General features: G+C 49.4%; 1 protein-coding gene across 1 annotated transcript in view; it reads right to left on the bottom strand.

Annotated features, from left to right (window-relative positions):
* The window catches only part of MYO18B (myosin XVIIIB), a 212,743-nt gene that overhangs the window by 56,294 nt on the left and 143,622 nt on the right, over positions 1-12,827 (bottom strand). Inside the window, exons 34-38 of the mRNA XM_054594428.1 lie at positions 12,644-12,757; positions 11,534-11,650; positions 9,272-9,355; positions 8,603-8,740; positions 5,860-6,045 (exon numbers count right to left, since the gene is read on the bottom strand). Coding sequence (XP_054450403.1) covers positions 5,860-6,045; positions 8,603-8,740; positions 9,272-9,355; positions 11,534-11,650; positions 12,644-12,757 — 639 coding nt within the window. The remainder of the gene's footprint in view (positions 1-5,859; positions 6,046-8,602; positions 8,741-9,271; positions 9,356-11,533; positions 11,651-12,643; positions 12,758-12,827) is intronic.

Raw genomic sequence — 12,827 nt, 5'->3', positions numbered from 1 at the left:
TTATGGGCATGGAGTGGGGAGGGGGCATGAAGCGGGTAGACTTAGAGTTTATGTAGAAAGTCAGGGGAGGAGTAAGAAGGAGGAAAAATAAAAAGCAAAGCAGCATCTATTAATCAACTACTGTATGCTATCACTTGGCACTTCGTATACATCATCTCATTTTATCCTCACGGCCGCCCCAGGAGACTGGCCGCACTATACCCCCCTGTTTTACAGAGGGGGAAACTGAGGTTCTGCAATGTTTACTTTGCTGCCCAAAGTCTCAGACTCCAGGTGCAGCGCTCTTTCTGCCACCCTGCAGTGAGCTGAATAGCCTCCCCTTAAAATTCATGCCACTTGGAAACTCAGAATGTGACCTTTGGGAAATAGGGTCCTTGCAGATGTCATTAGTCAAGAAGAGGTCATACTGAACTAGGGTGGGCCCTAAATGCAACGACTAGTGTTCGTGTAAGAAGAGGATATGACTGGAGGCAGAGAAGGCCTCTGAACACAGAAGCTGAAATTAAAGTCACGTTGTCACAGTCAAGAACACCTGAAGCCAACAGAAGAGGAAGGAAGGATTCTCCCCAAGGATGTTCAGGGTGGGGTAGCCCTGCCAACGTCTTGATTCCAGACTGTGGTCTCCAGAAGGGTAAGAGAGTAAATTTATGTTGTCCTCAAACAACCAGTGCTTGGTAATTTTTACAGCAGCCCCGAGAAACAGATGCATATCCTTCTCCCAACATGAGTCAAAACAGTTCAAGCCTAGACAGGTGAGAGGTAGAGAAGAGAGCAGGTTGAGGGTGGAGAAGAAGGGGTTTTGCAATTGGTGTTCAGCAGGGGAGGCTGCAATGAGAAAGAAGGAAGAGAAGAGAGGAGGAGGTGAAGAGTTGGTGTTTATATTCCTACATATGGTGTATCTCTGACTTTCCGGAGACCAGGACATTGCCTGACACACAACAGGCATTTATAAGATATTTGCTTAATGAAAGTGAGGGGAAGTCACAATAAACACAACCAGATGGCTGCTCCCCTGAAGCTGCCCACCAGTACCGCTTCCTTACATAAGAAAATCCCACGATGCATCCTCCATGCAACCGTCTCCAGGTCTCCTAGTTGTCCCAAACCCCTTCCTTTCTCTACCCACACAGCCTGTGTTATACCAGAATATTTAGGGACACATGCATCTCCTCCTCTCAAGCTTGAGCTCTCCAAAGGCACAGTCCCTGGTCCCTTCATGCCTATCTCTCCCATAACATCAGACACAGGGCCACAATTTTTAAGATAAACTTTTTGAGCTTTTCCCTTAAGAGGCAGAAGTTCAACATATGGAGGAAACAATTCAGCAAACAATTACTGAGAACCTATCCTATGTCTGACCCTGAACTAGAGACCCAGAGTCAAATAACTTCCAATCCCTCTCTCAGCCGGCTCTGGGGACAAACCAGGGCTGTGCTGTGGAAGCCGTAAAGAGCCATGGAAGGCTTCTTGGCAGAACAGTGACACAGTAAGGCATGTCCCTTCTGGAAAGATCTTCGGCAGGGAAGAGCAAGAATGGAGGACAAGTGGTGATACAGGTTAGAAGATATGCCTTCTAGAAGCCTAGACCAGAGAAGATGTAGTTTAAATAAAAACACAGGAAGCAGGGATGGGTCAAGAGGGGATAAATTGGAAAAATACCTAAATAGGGTAAAATCAACAGGCCTGACTACTAATCGTGTGAGCTATGGAGAGACAGGCCACTGCACTTTCTGGCTTGGGTCATTCTAAGAGTGAGCAGACATGCCATCAAAGCTTTTCAAGACCTGGGAAGCTTATGGAAAAAACACCTGGCTCAGAGAGGTGTTAAGACAAGAGAGTCAGGCCAAGGTAACGAAGGGTAAACCCAATAGGTGCGGCCTCCAAAACAGGTGCATGGGCCCAAAGCAGGCAGGGGGCAAGCTTTCCTGGCACCTTAGGCTCTTTCAGCTGCCTCTGACCTGCCCTGGTCACCCTGGGGCCAAGGTGGTCCCCACTGGGCTCTGTAACTATTGAAAAACAGCAGGAGAAAAATCCACAGATACATTGTCTCATCGCCCCATGACAAAAGGAGCCTGAATGATTTAGAGCCAGAATATTCTTTTCTCCATAATGGCTCCTGGAGTCGCCAGGAATAGTACATTTACTAAAATTAATGGCAAAACCTCATTTTTCTTTTTCCTGGGAAGAGAAGTTCCATCGGCGGGATAATTGATCCTGATCTGGACATGCTGCTGCACGAGCTAAGGGTGTAAATCACTCACACGAAACAACTTGCAGCCTTTACACCAACACCAACAGTGACAAATGGTAGAGGCTGGGGACAGGCGGAAAGGAACGTGCAGGGAAGATCCATCAACAACCTCCTCGCCTCTCACCGGGGCCCAGAGTGTGGGATCCTTTTTCTCTCCTGGTCACCCACAGCAGAGCCACTTTTTCAGCACCATTGGGTTGAAAGGGCAGAACCGGACACGCAGGGATGAATTTAGAGTTGGACTCACAGGGCTGCCTCAGCTCTGTTGAGTTGGATCTCAGCTCTGCGGCCCTGGGCGAGGCACCTCACAAGTCCCGGCCTGCGCATCCTCCACCTGCTGGGGCTGACGTGAGTGGGAAAGAAGACATCTGCCAAGAGCCAGAGCCTAGAGCCACTCAATACATATTTGTCCAGGGAAGGAAGGAAGGAAGGAAGGAATGCTTGGACTACAGAGTTAGGGAACTCATTCTATCCCTCCCAAGGAGATTTGAATTTCATAAATGGAAAACGGAGAGGGCAATGCTTCACCCAAAGAAATGACCTGTGGTGGTGACAGGGGCCTGTTCCCTGAAATGCCAGCACACAGGCACCTTGGATCGCCGGCGAAGGCTCTGAGCACCTCTCACAGAGGGATGGGTAACACGCACAGGCAATGGCTTAGCCATGTCTTTCCGTTCAATGTGAGCAACCTGAGGGCAAGAGTGTGTCCTGGTCCCCCTGGGTGCCCAACATCTAGCATGAGGCTCCGCCCACAGTAGAAATTAGGGATACATACAGAGTGCGTGAAGGAAAGACCGGAGCCTGGCTGCTTTGCAGGCTGTTGGTGGGGTTTATAGAGAGCATGTGGCATGGAGCAGCTGTCCCCTCTCTTACAGAGCAGGGTGGGGGCAGAGGAAGGCACATTGGTGACATGGATGTGGACCGGAAGAGATGAGATGGCATCTTCTGAGAAGCCTGCAAAGGTTCCAGGAAGCCACACTAATGGAAGGGGCCTCGGTCTCAAGGTTCATCTTAAAATGACCGCGCACATTGAACTCTCCCACTGAGCTGGGTTTTGTCTACCTTGTCAGCGTCTACACAGCAGGGACCAATGATTCCTTGCCCCTCCCCAACAACACCCATTCCTGTGTCATGCACGTAGCTTATGCTGAATAAATGTATGTTGAATGAATAAATGAATGATATAAGAAAATACGATATCCTCTCTTCTCCCAGTGGAAATATCCCAGGTCCCAAAGGCCAGGAGCATACTTGAGAGCAAAAGCTTGGTGAGTCTGGGACATCCACTCTTAGGAAGGGTCTACCCCCCCCCGCTATCGTCCCTTTGAGCCTTGCTCATGCATAGAGTTACCGAGGAAACAAGAAGCTGTGCAGGACCACAGAACATGCTCCCCCGAGGCTGGTTCCCCGAAAGGTTATATCCACCAGAACCTGTCAATGTGACCTTACTCGGAAAAGGGGCCTTTACTGATAAAATTAAGATAAAGGGCTTGAGATGAAATCAACCTGGGCTTAGGGTGGGCTCTAAATCCAATTGTAGAATACGAAAAAGGCAGAGGGACATTTGACACATGTAAAGACAGAGGCAGAGATTGGAGTGAGGCAGCCATGAGCCAAAGGGCATACGGATGCACCAGAATTTGGGGCAGCAAGGACGGATGCTCCGCTAGAGCCTGCAGTGGAAGCACAGCTCTGCCAACAGCTTGATTTCAGACTTCTGGCCTTCAGAATTGTGAGAGGAATCATTTCTATTGTTCAAAGCCACCCAGTTTTGGGTAATTGGTTAAGGCAGCCCTAGAAAACAAACACACCTCTCAACCACAAACACACTAAAGTAAAGAGAAAAGCTCAGCCTTGGTAATTTTATCCAGAATCTTGCAATTAGAGAAAACAGAGAAGGATGCAGGTCTAACTGCAGCATACATGCAAGCTTTGTGTTTTATTTTTGTGTCATTTCTATTTTGATTCCTATATGGAGGTTGCACTGTAATCTTTTCCGTATTTGAGGGCCTTGAAAAGATCTTAATGTGTCCCTGGGATGGGGACAGGGAGAATAAAGTGGGCAGAGCAGGAGGCAGGGGAGAGGGCAAAAAGGCAGAGAGAAAAAGAGCCAAGTAGAGAGAGCAAAACCTGTTCTGATCCGGCCAGCATGCCTGGGTGTCTGGCCGGTTAAAGATGTCCGAGGAGAAAGCGGGGGTGTTCTCTCACTCCCAGCCCTAGCGGGAAGGAGGGGAGCTCAGCTGCCTCGGAAGCGGGGCTGATTAACGAGGAGGTTATCCTGTCATTTGGAGGAAAGAGCCTGCCTCTCCCAGGGCTGTGGCGAGCGGAGGAGCTGCCGGTCATGGGGCTTGGACTTTGCCTGGGAACCTCCTCTCTGTGCAGAGGCTCACCTGCTGCCTTGTCAAGGGCAAAGCTGATGGGAATGACATTGACCATGGCAGGCAGTGGCCAGAGATATACACCTGCCGCAGGACAATTTGGTGAGACCTGTCGCAAAACCAGAGTGGACAGGACAGGAATAAAGCTACTGACTGACTCGGAGACCTCTGGGCCAGGTCTTGAAATGTTGTGGGCTGTTTCAGCGAAGGCTCGATGGTGGTGGGGAGCAAAGGGGGTGCCCGATGTCCCTTGGGCCCTGGAAGCAAAACCCTGGAGCCTTAGGGCTATTTAGCCCATGGGGAAAAGGAGAGGCAGGCTCTCTCGGATGCTCTGTGACCTCTGCAGGAAACGGATCTCAGAAAAAAAAACACTGAATGGTGAGAAGAACCTTCCTATTGGGCAGGAAACAAATTTTAAAATGTCCTTTGGACCACACCAGGGAGCAAAGCGTCTCTAGATAAACAAGAGCAGAGACTATAGAGTTAGACAGACCTGGGTTGAAATTCTCACTAGCGTGTAGCCTCGGGCAAGTGAATGCAGCATCCTGAGCCTCAATTTAACATGCTGATGTCCCCCTGCCTCAGTTTCCCAGCTGTAAAGTGAGGATAAGAATAGTGCCTACCTCACAATAGTGATGAGGATTTTAAATGACAAATGTTTACTCAGAACCTGGCATATGGCAAGTATTTAATAAATGGTGGCTTGAACATTACGGCTTTCATCCTTTATATTTGCTGTTGCTATTAACAGTCCAGAAGTAGCACGTCCCTTTACTGGGTGTAATCTTACTCAAGTTGTCTCACCTCTTTGAAGCCTCAGCTTCCTCATCGGTAAAATGGGATAACTCTAACTTCGCAGAGTTATGACGATTACAAGATGTTAGGAATGTTAAGACTCAAGCAAGATAGTCATTTAATCAACACTGAGTCCTTCCTCTTAACGTGAGGACACCTGCCTTTGGAGTGGAACGTGTGAGGCCGGACCTGGAGTCTGACAGAGAAAGGAGCTTGGACGCCATCCCTGCGTGAATGCCATTGGTCCATTTTGGGCCCCACCCCCCCCGAGTTTGCAGCCAATGGCAGCGTCGTCTCACTGCCCATCCCCTTCCGGCTATGCCCTGCTTCCGGCTATGCCCTGCTTCCGGCCTACCCCCTAGGCCCCAGAGACTTGCGTCTCCCCAGTCTCAAACCGTCCACCACAGGAGAACCTGCGCCGGGGACAGCACTCACCAGCTCCATGCACCTCCGACTGGCCTCCGCCTCCCGCTGCACCAGCTCTTCCATGTCCAATTTCAGCTCCTCCAGGCGCCGCTGGTAATACTGGCTGCTTTCCCGCTGCTGGGACTCAGCCACGGCCGCCTGCGAGAGCTCCTCGCCCATCTTGATCAGACTGTCCCGAAGCCGGATCACCAGGACCTGAAGGGGGTCGGAAAGCACACGACCGCCTTGCGATTAGAGGCCAGGGCCATGCTGGTGCCCCCAGGAAGAGAAATCCTTTGCTGAGACTGTGTTTTTATAATCAGGATAATTATTTTGATTACTGATACCAGACAATAAAGAATTTACTTTAAAAATCTAGGAAATGATAATGGCTATTATGAGAGGCCGTGTGAGCTGATGAGGACCCTGCCTCTGAATATGACCTGGGTTCAAATGCCAGCGCTACCTCTTCCTGGCAGAGCAAGCTTGGGTAGGATATTTAATCCCTCTGAGAGATGAGCATGATGACAGTGCCTACGTCCCAGGGACACTGAACACACTAAGTCATGCAGAAGGTGTAGCTCAGAGCCTGGCATGCAGGACATTTGGAGAAGGGCTGGGATTTATTCATTTTTCTAGCAGCCTTCATTCACCTCAAGGTTTGGGCGGTAGAGTGGTAAGTGGAGGGAACCCTGCTGGGAACAAGCCCTGCTCCAACAGGGGTTTTGGTTTCCGGATTTGTAAAACAGAGCTTTGAGCAGATAATCTCCCGTGAGCCTCAGCTCTAATATTTTATGGCGTGTTTCCTTTCCTAGGGGGAAACGTCCACGGGGACACAAGGAAACAACAGAAAAGAGCTGTGGGCATCACCGCTGCTGCAGAAAACAAACCTAAGGGCTGTTCTGCAGAGTCCATTAGCAGATCAGCAAGCCCGGAACCAAATGATTCTGCTAGTCAAATACTCAAGTGTTGACAAAACGAAGCCCACATGAATATTTCAGGCCCACACTAAGGAGTCTGAGCCCCATTCCAGATCAGAGACTGAAGGAAAGCTTAATTATTCAGTTCTCCTGCACCTTTCGAATAGAGGTTAGCAACACTGTCAAAGGCCAGCAGGTGAGCTGTAAGGATGTAGGGTACTTCTCAAACTGTGTCCCTGAGGCATCCCATCTCAAGGACCTGGGATTCTACTAAACGCAAAAACTGATGGCAGCTGAGTAGAGTGCATTTGGAGATAGAACCTGCCACTTAAAGGTATTCTACCACAGTTTTCTTCTCTGCTGTCACTTGACTATGCTAGACTCAAGTAAAAAAAAAAGATACATGATGCCTTGGCTGGTGTGGCTCAGTGGATTGAGTGCCAGCCTGTGAACTAAAGCGTCGCCGGTTTGATTCCCAGTCAGGGCATATGCCTGGGTTGTGGGCCAGGTCCCTAGTGGAGGGTGCACAAGAGGTAACCACACATTGATGTTTCTCTCCCTCTCTTTCTCCCTCCCTTCCCCTCTCTGAAAATAAATAAAATCTTTAAAAAAAAAAAAGATACATGATACAGCCCACCATCATGTATCCAATTATTTAAAATATAGCAGATCAAAGTTTTAAGGTAATCAGCAGAGACATTTACGCCTTGAGGGATCTCCTGAGAAAGGAATTCTGAGAATCACTGAGGGTCATGACAAAGATGGATTTTTTCCTTTGTTCTGCATCCACAGCAGAATTCTTAGAGACCAAATGCCCAAGAGGGGATTGGGAGGAAATGTTTCCAAGAGAGGAGTGCAGTGTCTCATTGTCCAGACGCACTGTCACACGGTGGGTAAACCAGCTGGCTGCAGAGCAATTAAAGCCTGGGACCAGGGTGGAGTGGAGGTTGAGTGTCAGTCTACTCCCGGCACTGATGCGACCTGGCTTTGTTTTGATTAAATCATTTGACCCCTCCAGGGCCATCTTCTCATCCTACCCTACCTGTCCCAGGGGTCTGTGGTGAATGTCAAGTGGAACAGCTGAGCTGGAAGGACTTTGACAATGATAATATCCTCTGTAAATGTCTCATGGTGTTGGCCTAGAGAGCTAAATGTGAATAAGATCATGGACCGCGGTCCAGCCCATCCACGTCTTACCTGTTCTTCAAGGTCTAGCATCACTGCCACCTCCTCCTGGAAGCCTCCCTGACTCCCCAGCCTGAAGGGACCTCTGTCTTCCAGTCCTCACAGGCCCTTCTTCATATTTTGGGTGTTTATGTACATATCTTACCCTTATCTCCTACAAAGCTCTCTACTGCTGGAAAGCAGAATCTGTTTCGTACATCTAAAACAGTCTCACACACATGGTGTGCAAAATAAATTTCTGGTCAAAATGAGTGTTGGGCACATAAGTGGACGAGTAGTGGGTAGAGGGAGATGACAGAATGAGATCAATCGACAAAAAGATGGGCAGATGGGATCAAGGTCTAAAGAAAAAACTAGAGAAGAGAAGAAAGAATGGCAAGAGAAAGGAGAAAGAATGCGAGAAGGGGAGAGGATGATGTGGCATACGCAGTTAGATACAGGCGGTTGGAAGTGGGTAAATTGAATGGATAGGTAGATTGTGGAACAGTGTGGTTAAAGAAAGGACGGAAGGAGGGAGAGAAGGAACTTATACAGGTGATGGAGGAGTGATGCATACCCAGATAAGGTACAGGTGTAGATAGAGGGGTAGTGCAAAGGTGGAAAAAGCTTACAAAAAAGGCCTCCCTCACTTTGCTAGGCCTAAGCAATATTTACACACCAGCGAGTACCTCAAATCTCTTAATCTGCACTTTCTGGAACTCCGTCTTGTTCTCCAGGTCACAGATGACCGCCTCCTGCCTGCTGACAATGGCTCGGTCCACGGTGGACTTCTCCAGGTACTCGATGCGCATCTGAGCCACCTGCAGCTGGGAGCAAATGCAAGGGGTCCATGGGCCACCTGTTGGCCCTGAATCAGGAAATGGAGACACACGCGGAATCCAGCCCCAGGCCCGTTCACACAGCTTCCTTCTCTACTCAGGTGCTGTATGTTGAATGCACAAGCAAGAACTGCAGGTCCGACCTGAGGACCTTCGTACCAGACCCGGCTCCTGGGTCGCAGGTGCTGAGAGGTGACATTTCCTGGGCCTCCCACCTCCAAAAGAGGACTTTCAATCAGTGCTTCTCTTACCTCCTTTCCCTGCTCCGCTAGAGGAGCAAAGCCAGTCTGTGAGCAGCCAGCTGCAGCTTCAGAGGATACAACAAGAAGAGTGGGTGTGTGTTGTGTGTGTGTCTGTTTAAGACCACTCTCAATTCATTGGCACAAGGCTGAAGTTGCGTGAATGAATCAATGAATGAATGAATGAATGAATGAATGAGAGTTTCCAGGACCCAAAGTGTGAGGTCCCAGAGGGAACCTTCTCTTCCTCCCCCACGACAGGGCGGGGCTGAGCACATACTTGTTCCTGCAGCTTGTGCTTCTCCTTCTTGGCTTCCTCCAGCTGCAGCTGCAGTTCTTGGATCTGCCCAATGTCAGCAGCAGACTGGCGAGACAAAAAAAGTGTCGCCCTGAGATGGCAGGCTTTGCTGGGAAACTGCCCCTGGCAATCTCTTCTTCCCCCACCCACAGATGTCTAAATTTCCCAGAATCTCTATGACAGTAGCTGGTTCCCACAGGGTACCTGCCGCGTCCTCCCCAACATCCTTCATCTCCTTGTTCACCGAGTCGCTCCTGTTATGTAAGCCCAGAGCTTTGGCCAACTGTCTGTAACTTTATTACGCACCTTTGAGAGCCCAGACAGGGACAGGCTGGCCACAGCACTAGGACCAGGTTCTGAGGAAGGGGACTATTCTGAATGTTAGGTAACAAGGGTTCTGGACCTGGATACTGGCCTTGGCAAGCCCCAGACTCTCTCTGCACCTCAGTACTCCCATCTGTAAAATGGGCTGATCATCTCTGCTTAGCTCTTCTATCTAGAATTGGTTCAGAGATTAAAGGAGGCAATGGAGAGTAAAGTTCCTTTAAAAAAGTAGAACCAAACTGTTGATTATCTCCAGTGGGAAGGATTCCAGAGGGCAGGAAATTCCCTCAATTTCTATTTTCCACCTGCATTTATTATCTTAGTTATTTACAATGGGATGAAAAAGCAATATGAATATGCTGCTTTTGTAACTGAATGAATAAGCTTCATTTTGAACAAAAGTATGATTCACAAATGCAGGAGATGGCGTAGGCTATTTTCATGGCGGCTGTTATCATGTCAATGACATTAGTGATTTCTCTTTGTTATTACTATTCCTGTTTAGCGGGAAGCCCCTCAGACCCAGTCTCTGGGGGATGCATCTGGGGCCTGGCAGCCATTCTCCACGGGTCTCCTCTGGGGGCACATGAGTCATGGGGGAGATGCTCATTGCTCTTGAAGGGAGCTGCTGGGAAGTTATGCAAATCAGCTCAGTTACACAGATCAGAAATCTGCCAGGGGTCCTCATCACATCCCTCAGCTCTGCTCCAAAGCCTCACTTCTCCCTCCCTTGACATGCCTTCTAACTGTCTTCTGGGTTCGCCCACTTTCCCCATCGCCACGTCACCTCCTTGGTCCAAACCGTGTCCTCTCTCCCCGGGACGGCAGCTTTCATTTATTCAATAGCTGTCGACCAAGTGCCTAAGCCCCGCCAGGCTCTCTTCTGGGCTCTGGGGTACAGCACTGGGCACGGTGGGTGGGTCTGGTCACTGTAGAGCTGACAGGCTAGGGCAGCATCCTGGCTGCTCCCCTCCTGCTCTTGCCCCTGAAAAGCTTGCCGCTGATTCCCATCACACACAAGATGAAATCCAAACTCGTCTCAGCGGTGGGATGGCTCCCTTCTGCTGGCCTCCTGGAGCGCATCTCGTGCCTCTCAAATGAACCATCGTGGGCCCTGTGTGTGTGCTGCTCCCTCACTATTTCACTTCCCCCACCTAACAAGCTCCTGCTCCTCGTTCAGATCTCCATCCAAGTGCTACCTCCTCAGGGAGGACTTCCCCGACCTATAACCTAGGTCAGGATTCGTAGAATTCTGTTAATTTTCTCTCTGGACTCTTAGCTCAGTTTGCAAGTCTCCCCTCTCTTCTCTGGGTGACTATGTGATAAGGTTTGCCCAGCCCCCTAAAGTAAGCCACATGAAGGCAGGGATGGGATGTGATTTTACTCAATACCACATCCTTGTCCTTTCACACAGTGCCTAATACGTGGTGGGCATTCATTCAGCAAATACTGAATGAATGAATGAATGAATGAATGAATGAACAGGTTGATAGGTAGGTGGCAGGATGGATGGATTAATGAAAGCATAATAAATGAATGGATAGATGTTGGGTGGGTAGATAAAAGAGCAGATGGATGAACGGAGAGACTGATTAGCAGATAGATAGTGAATAGATGAAAGTTCAATGGGTAGGTAGATGGATAGATGTATGAATAAATCAAAACCTTTTTGGTGGAGGTGTCCTCCAGAGATGCACATACCATCTGAAGGTGACGTTCTCCTCCCTGAAGGTCACATGAACTTTCACAATTCCTATATATCTCTGTAGCATTCATTATATAGAAATCACAATTCCTATATAACTTTGTGGAGATCTTATGGCCAGACCCAATGGGAGGGACCCAACCAGGTCACCTTCTCAATATCCCCCACTGACCCAACCCAGGGCCACTGAGCCTTCTTCCCCACATGGCTGTTACCTGAGCAATGAGGTCCTTGTGCTTCTGCATGAGCTCGTTCAGGTCCTCCTGGTCCTCATCAATGCGCTTCAGGAGGTCCGCTCTCTCAAACTGCAGCCGGTACAACTGCTCATCCACCTGGCAGGAGGCAGGACGAGGGTCAGGGTGAGACAGAATGGTGGCTGGGAGGGGGACTGACGAACAGCAAATAGTTGTGTCAGGTGAGTGACCACAATTACCTGTAAAGGTGGCCATGGGCGTGTCAGTGCATACTGTAGGTATAACAGCTGTGTGTGGGGGCGGGATGGGGGGGCAAGTTCCTCCTAATCTAGTGCAAAGAAAATCTGGGACCAAAGGGCCAGCAGGGACCTCCAGACAAGCTTTTGCCTATAAATCTCTAGCTACACCTAACCTGTAGGATTTTACACATAAAATATAATTTCAAGCCAACCCTGTACAGCCAAACAGGGGACTTAGAAAGCCATGCCAAATTTTCACCAACATAACAGATACATAACATATGTTCATTTGTCCCTGTTCCATGGAGAGCACACAGTAGGTTCATAGGGGGTGGCTGGGTCCCTTACAGTAGTGAGCTACGTGGGCCCATGAGGATTGCCTTTGTCTCTACTTATGAGACGGGGCATGCAGTAGCCCAAAAACAATGGCCAAGTCCCCAGCTATGATGATGAGTACACAGTAGGACTACAACAAATGCCTAAGAACCACCCAGAGTGGTGAGCATGCTCTGGGCACACAACAGAAAGTTGGGTTCTCACTTAGGGCGCTGAGCAAACGATAGGCTCCTATCAGATGCGCCTCTACAGTACGGAGTGCACGTTAGGCCCACAACAGGCTTCTTGGCCCACCTTTGCAGGGGTGAACACACAGTTGACCCTCATATATGTCCTTACACCTTTATAACGCTCAGCTCACAGTAGGATGCTTGCACTTTCAGGGTGTTGAACATCCAGTAGGTCTACAATGGATGTCTGTTTGTCCAAGGTGGCACCCAGTAGGTCCATTAATAAATACTCTTTCCATCTTATAGTACTAGCACACAGTACGTCCATGCTAGCTCAGAAGCCTGTGCTGGCCCAGGTCCCCAGAGCTTCAGGAAGGGACAGGTACCAGGCTCTTGCTCCGGGTCATGTTCTCCAGTTCGCTGTGCATGTTCTCTAGATCCGCAGTCAGTGCCTTCTGGGTCTTCAGAGCGTCCTCACACTTGGCTTCGCTCTGCTCCAGCTGGATCAAACAGGAGGGTGAGAAGAAAAGGAAGAGGCCTCGTGACACTGCCCTTCGAATGTCCTTCCCC

The sequence above is a fragment of the Pteronotus mesoamericanus genome, unplaced genomic scaffold, assembly GCF_021234165.1.
Source record: "Pteronotus mesoamericanus isolate MK-2021 breed Mesoamerican mustached bat unplaced genomic scaffold, CSHL_Meso_final scaffold_507, whole genome shotgun sequence".
NCBI classification, from domain to species: Eukaryota; Metazoa; Chordata; class Mammalia; order Chiroptera; family Mormoopidae; genus Pteronotus; species Pteronotus mesoamericanus.
This window is presented reverse-complemented; position numbering and strand designations above follow the sequence as displayed.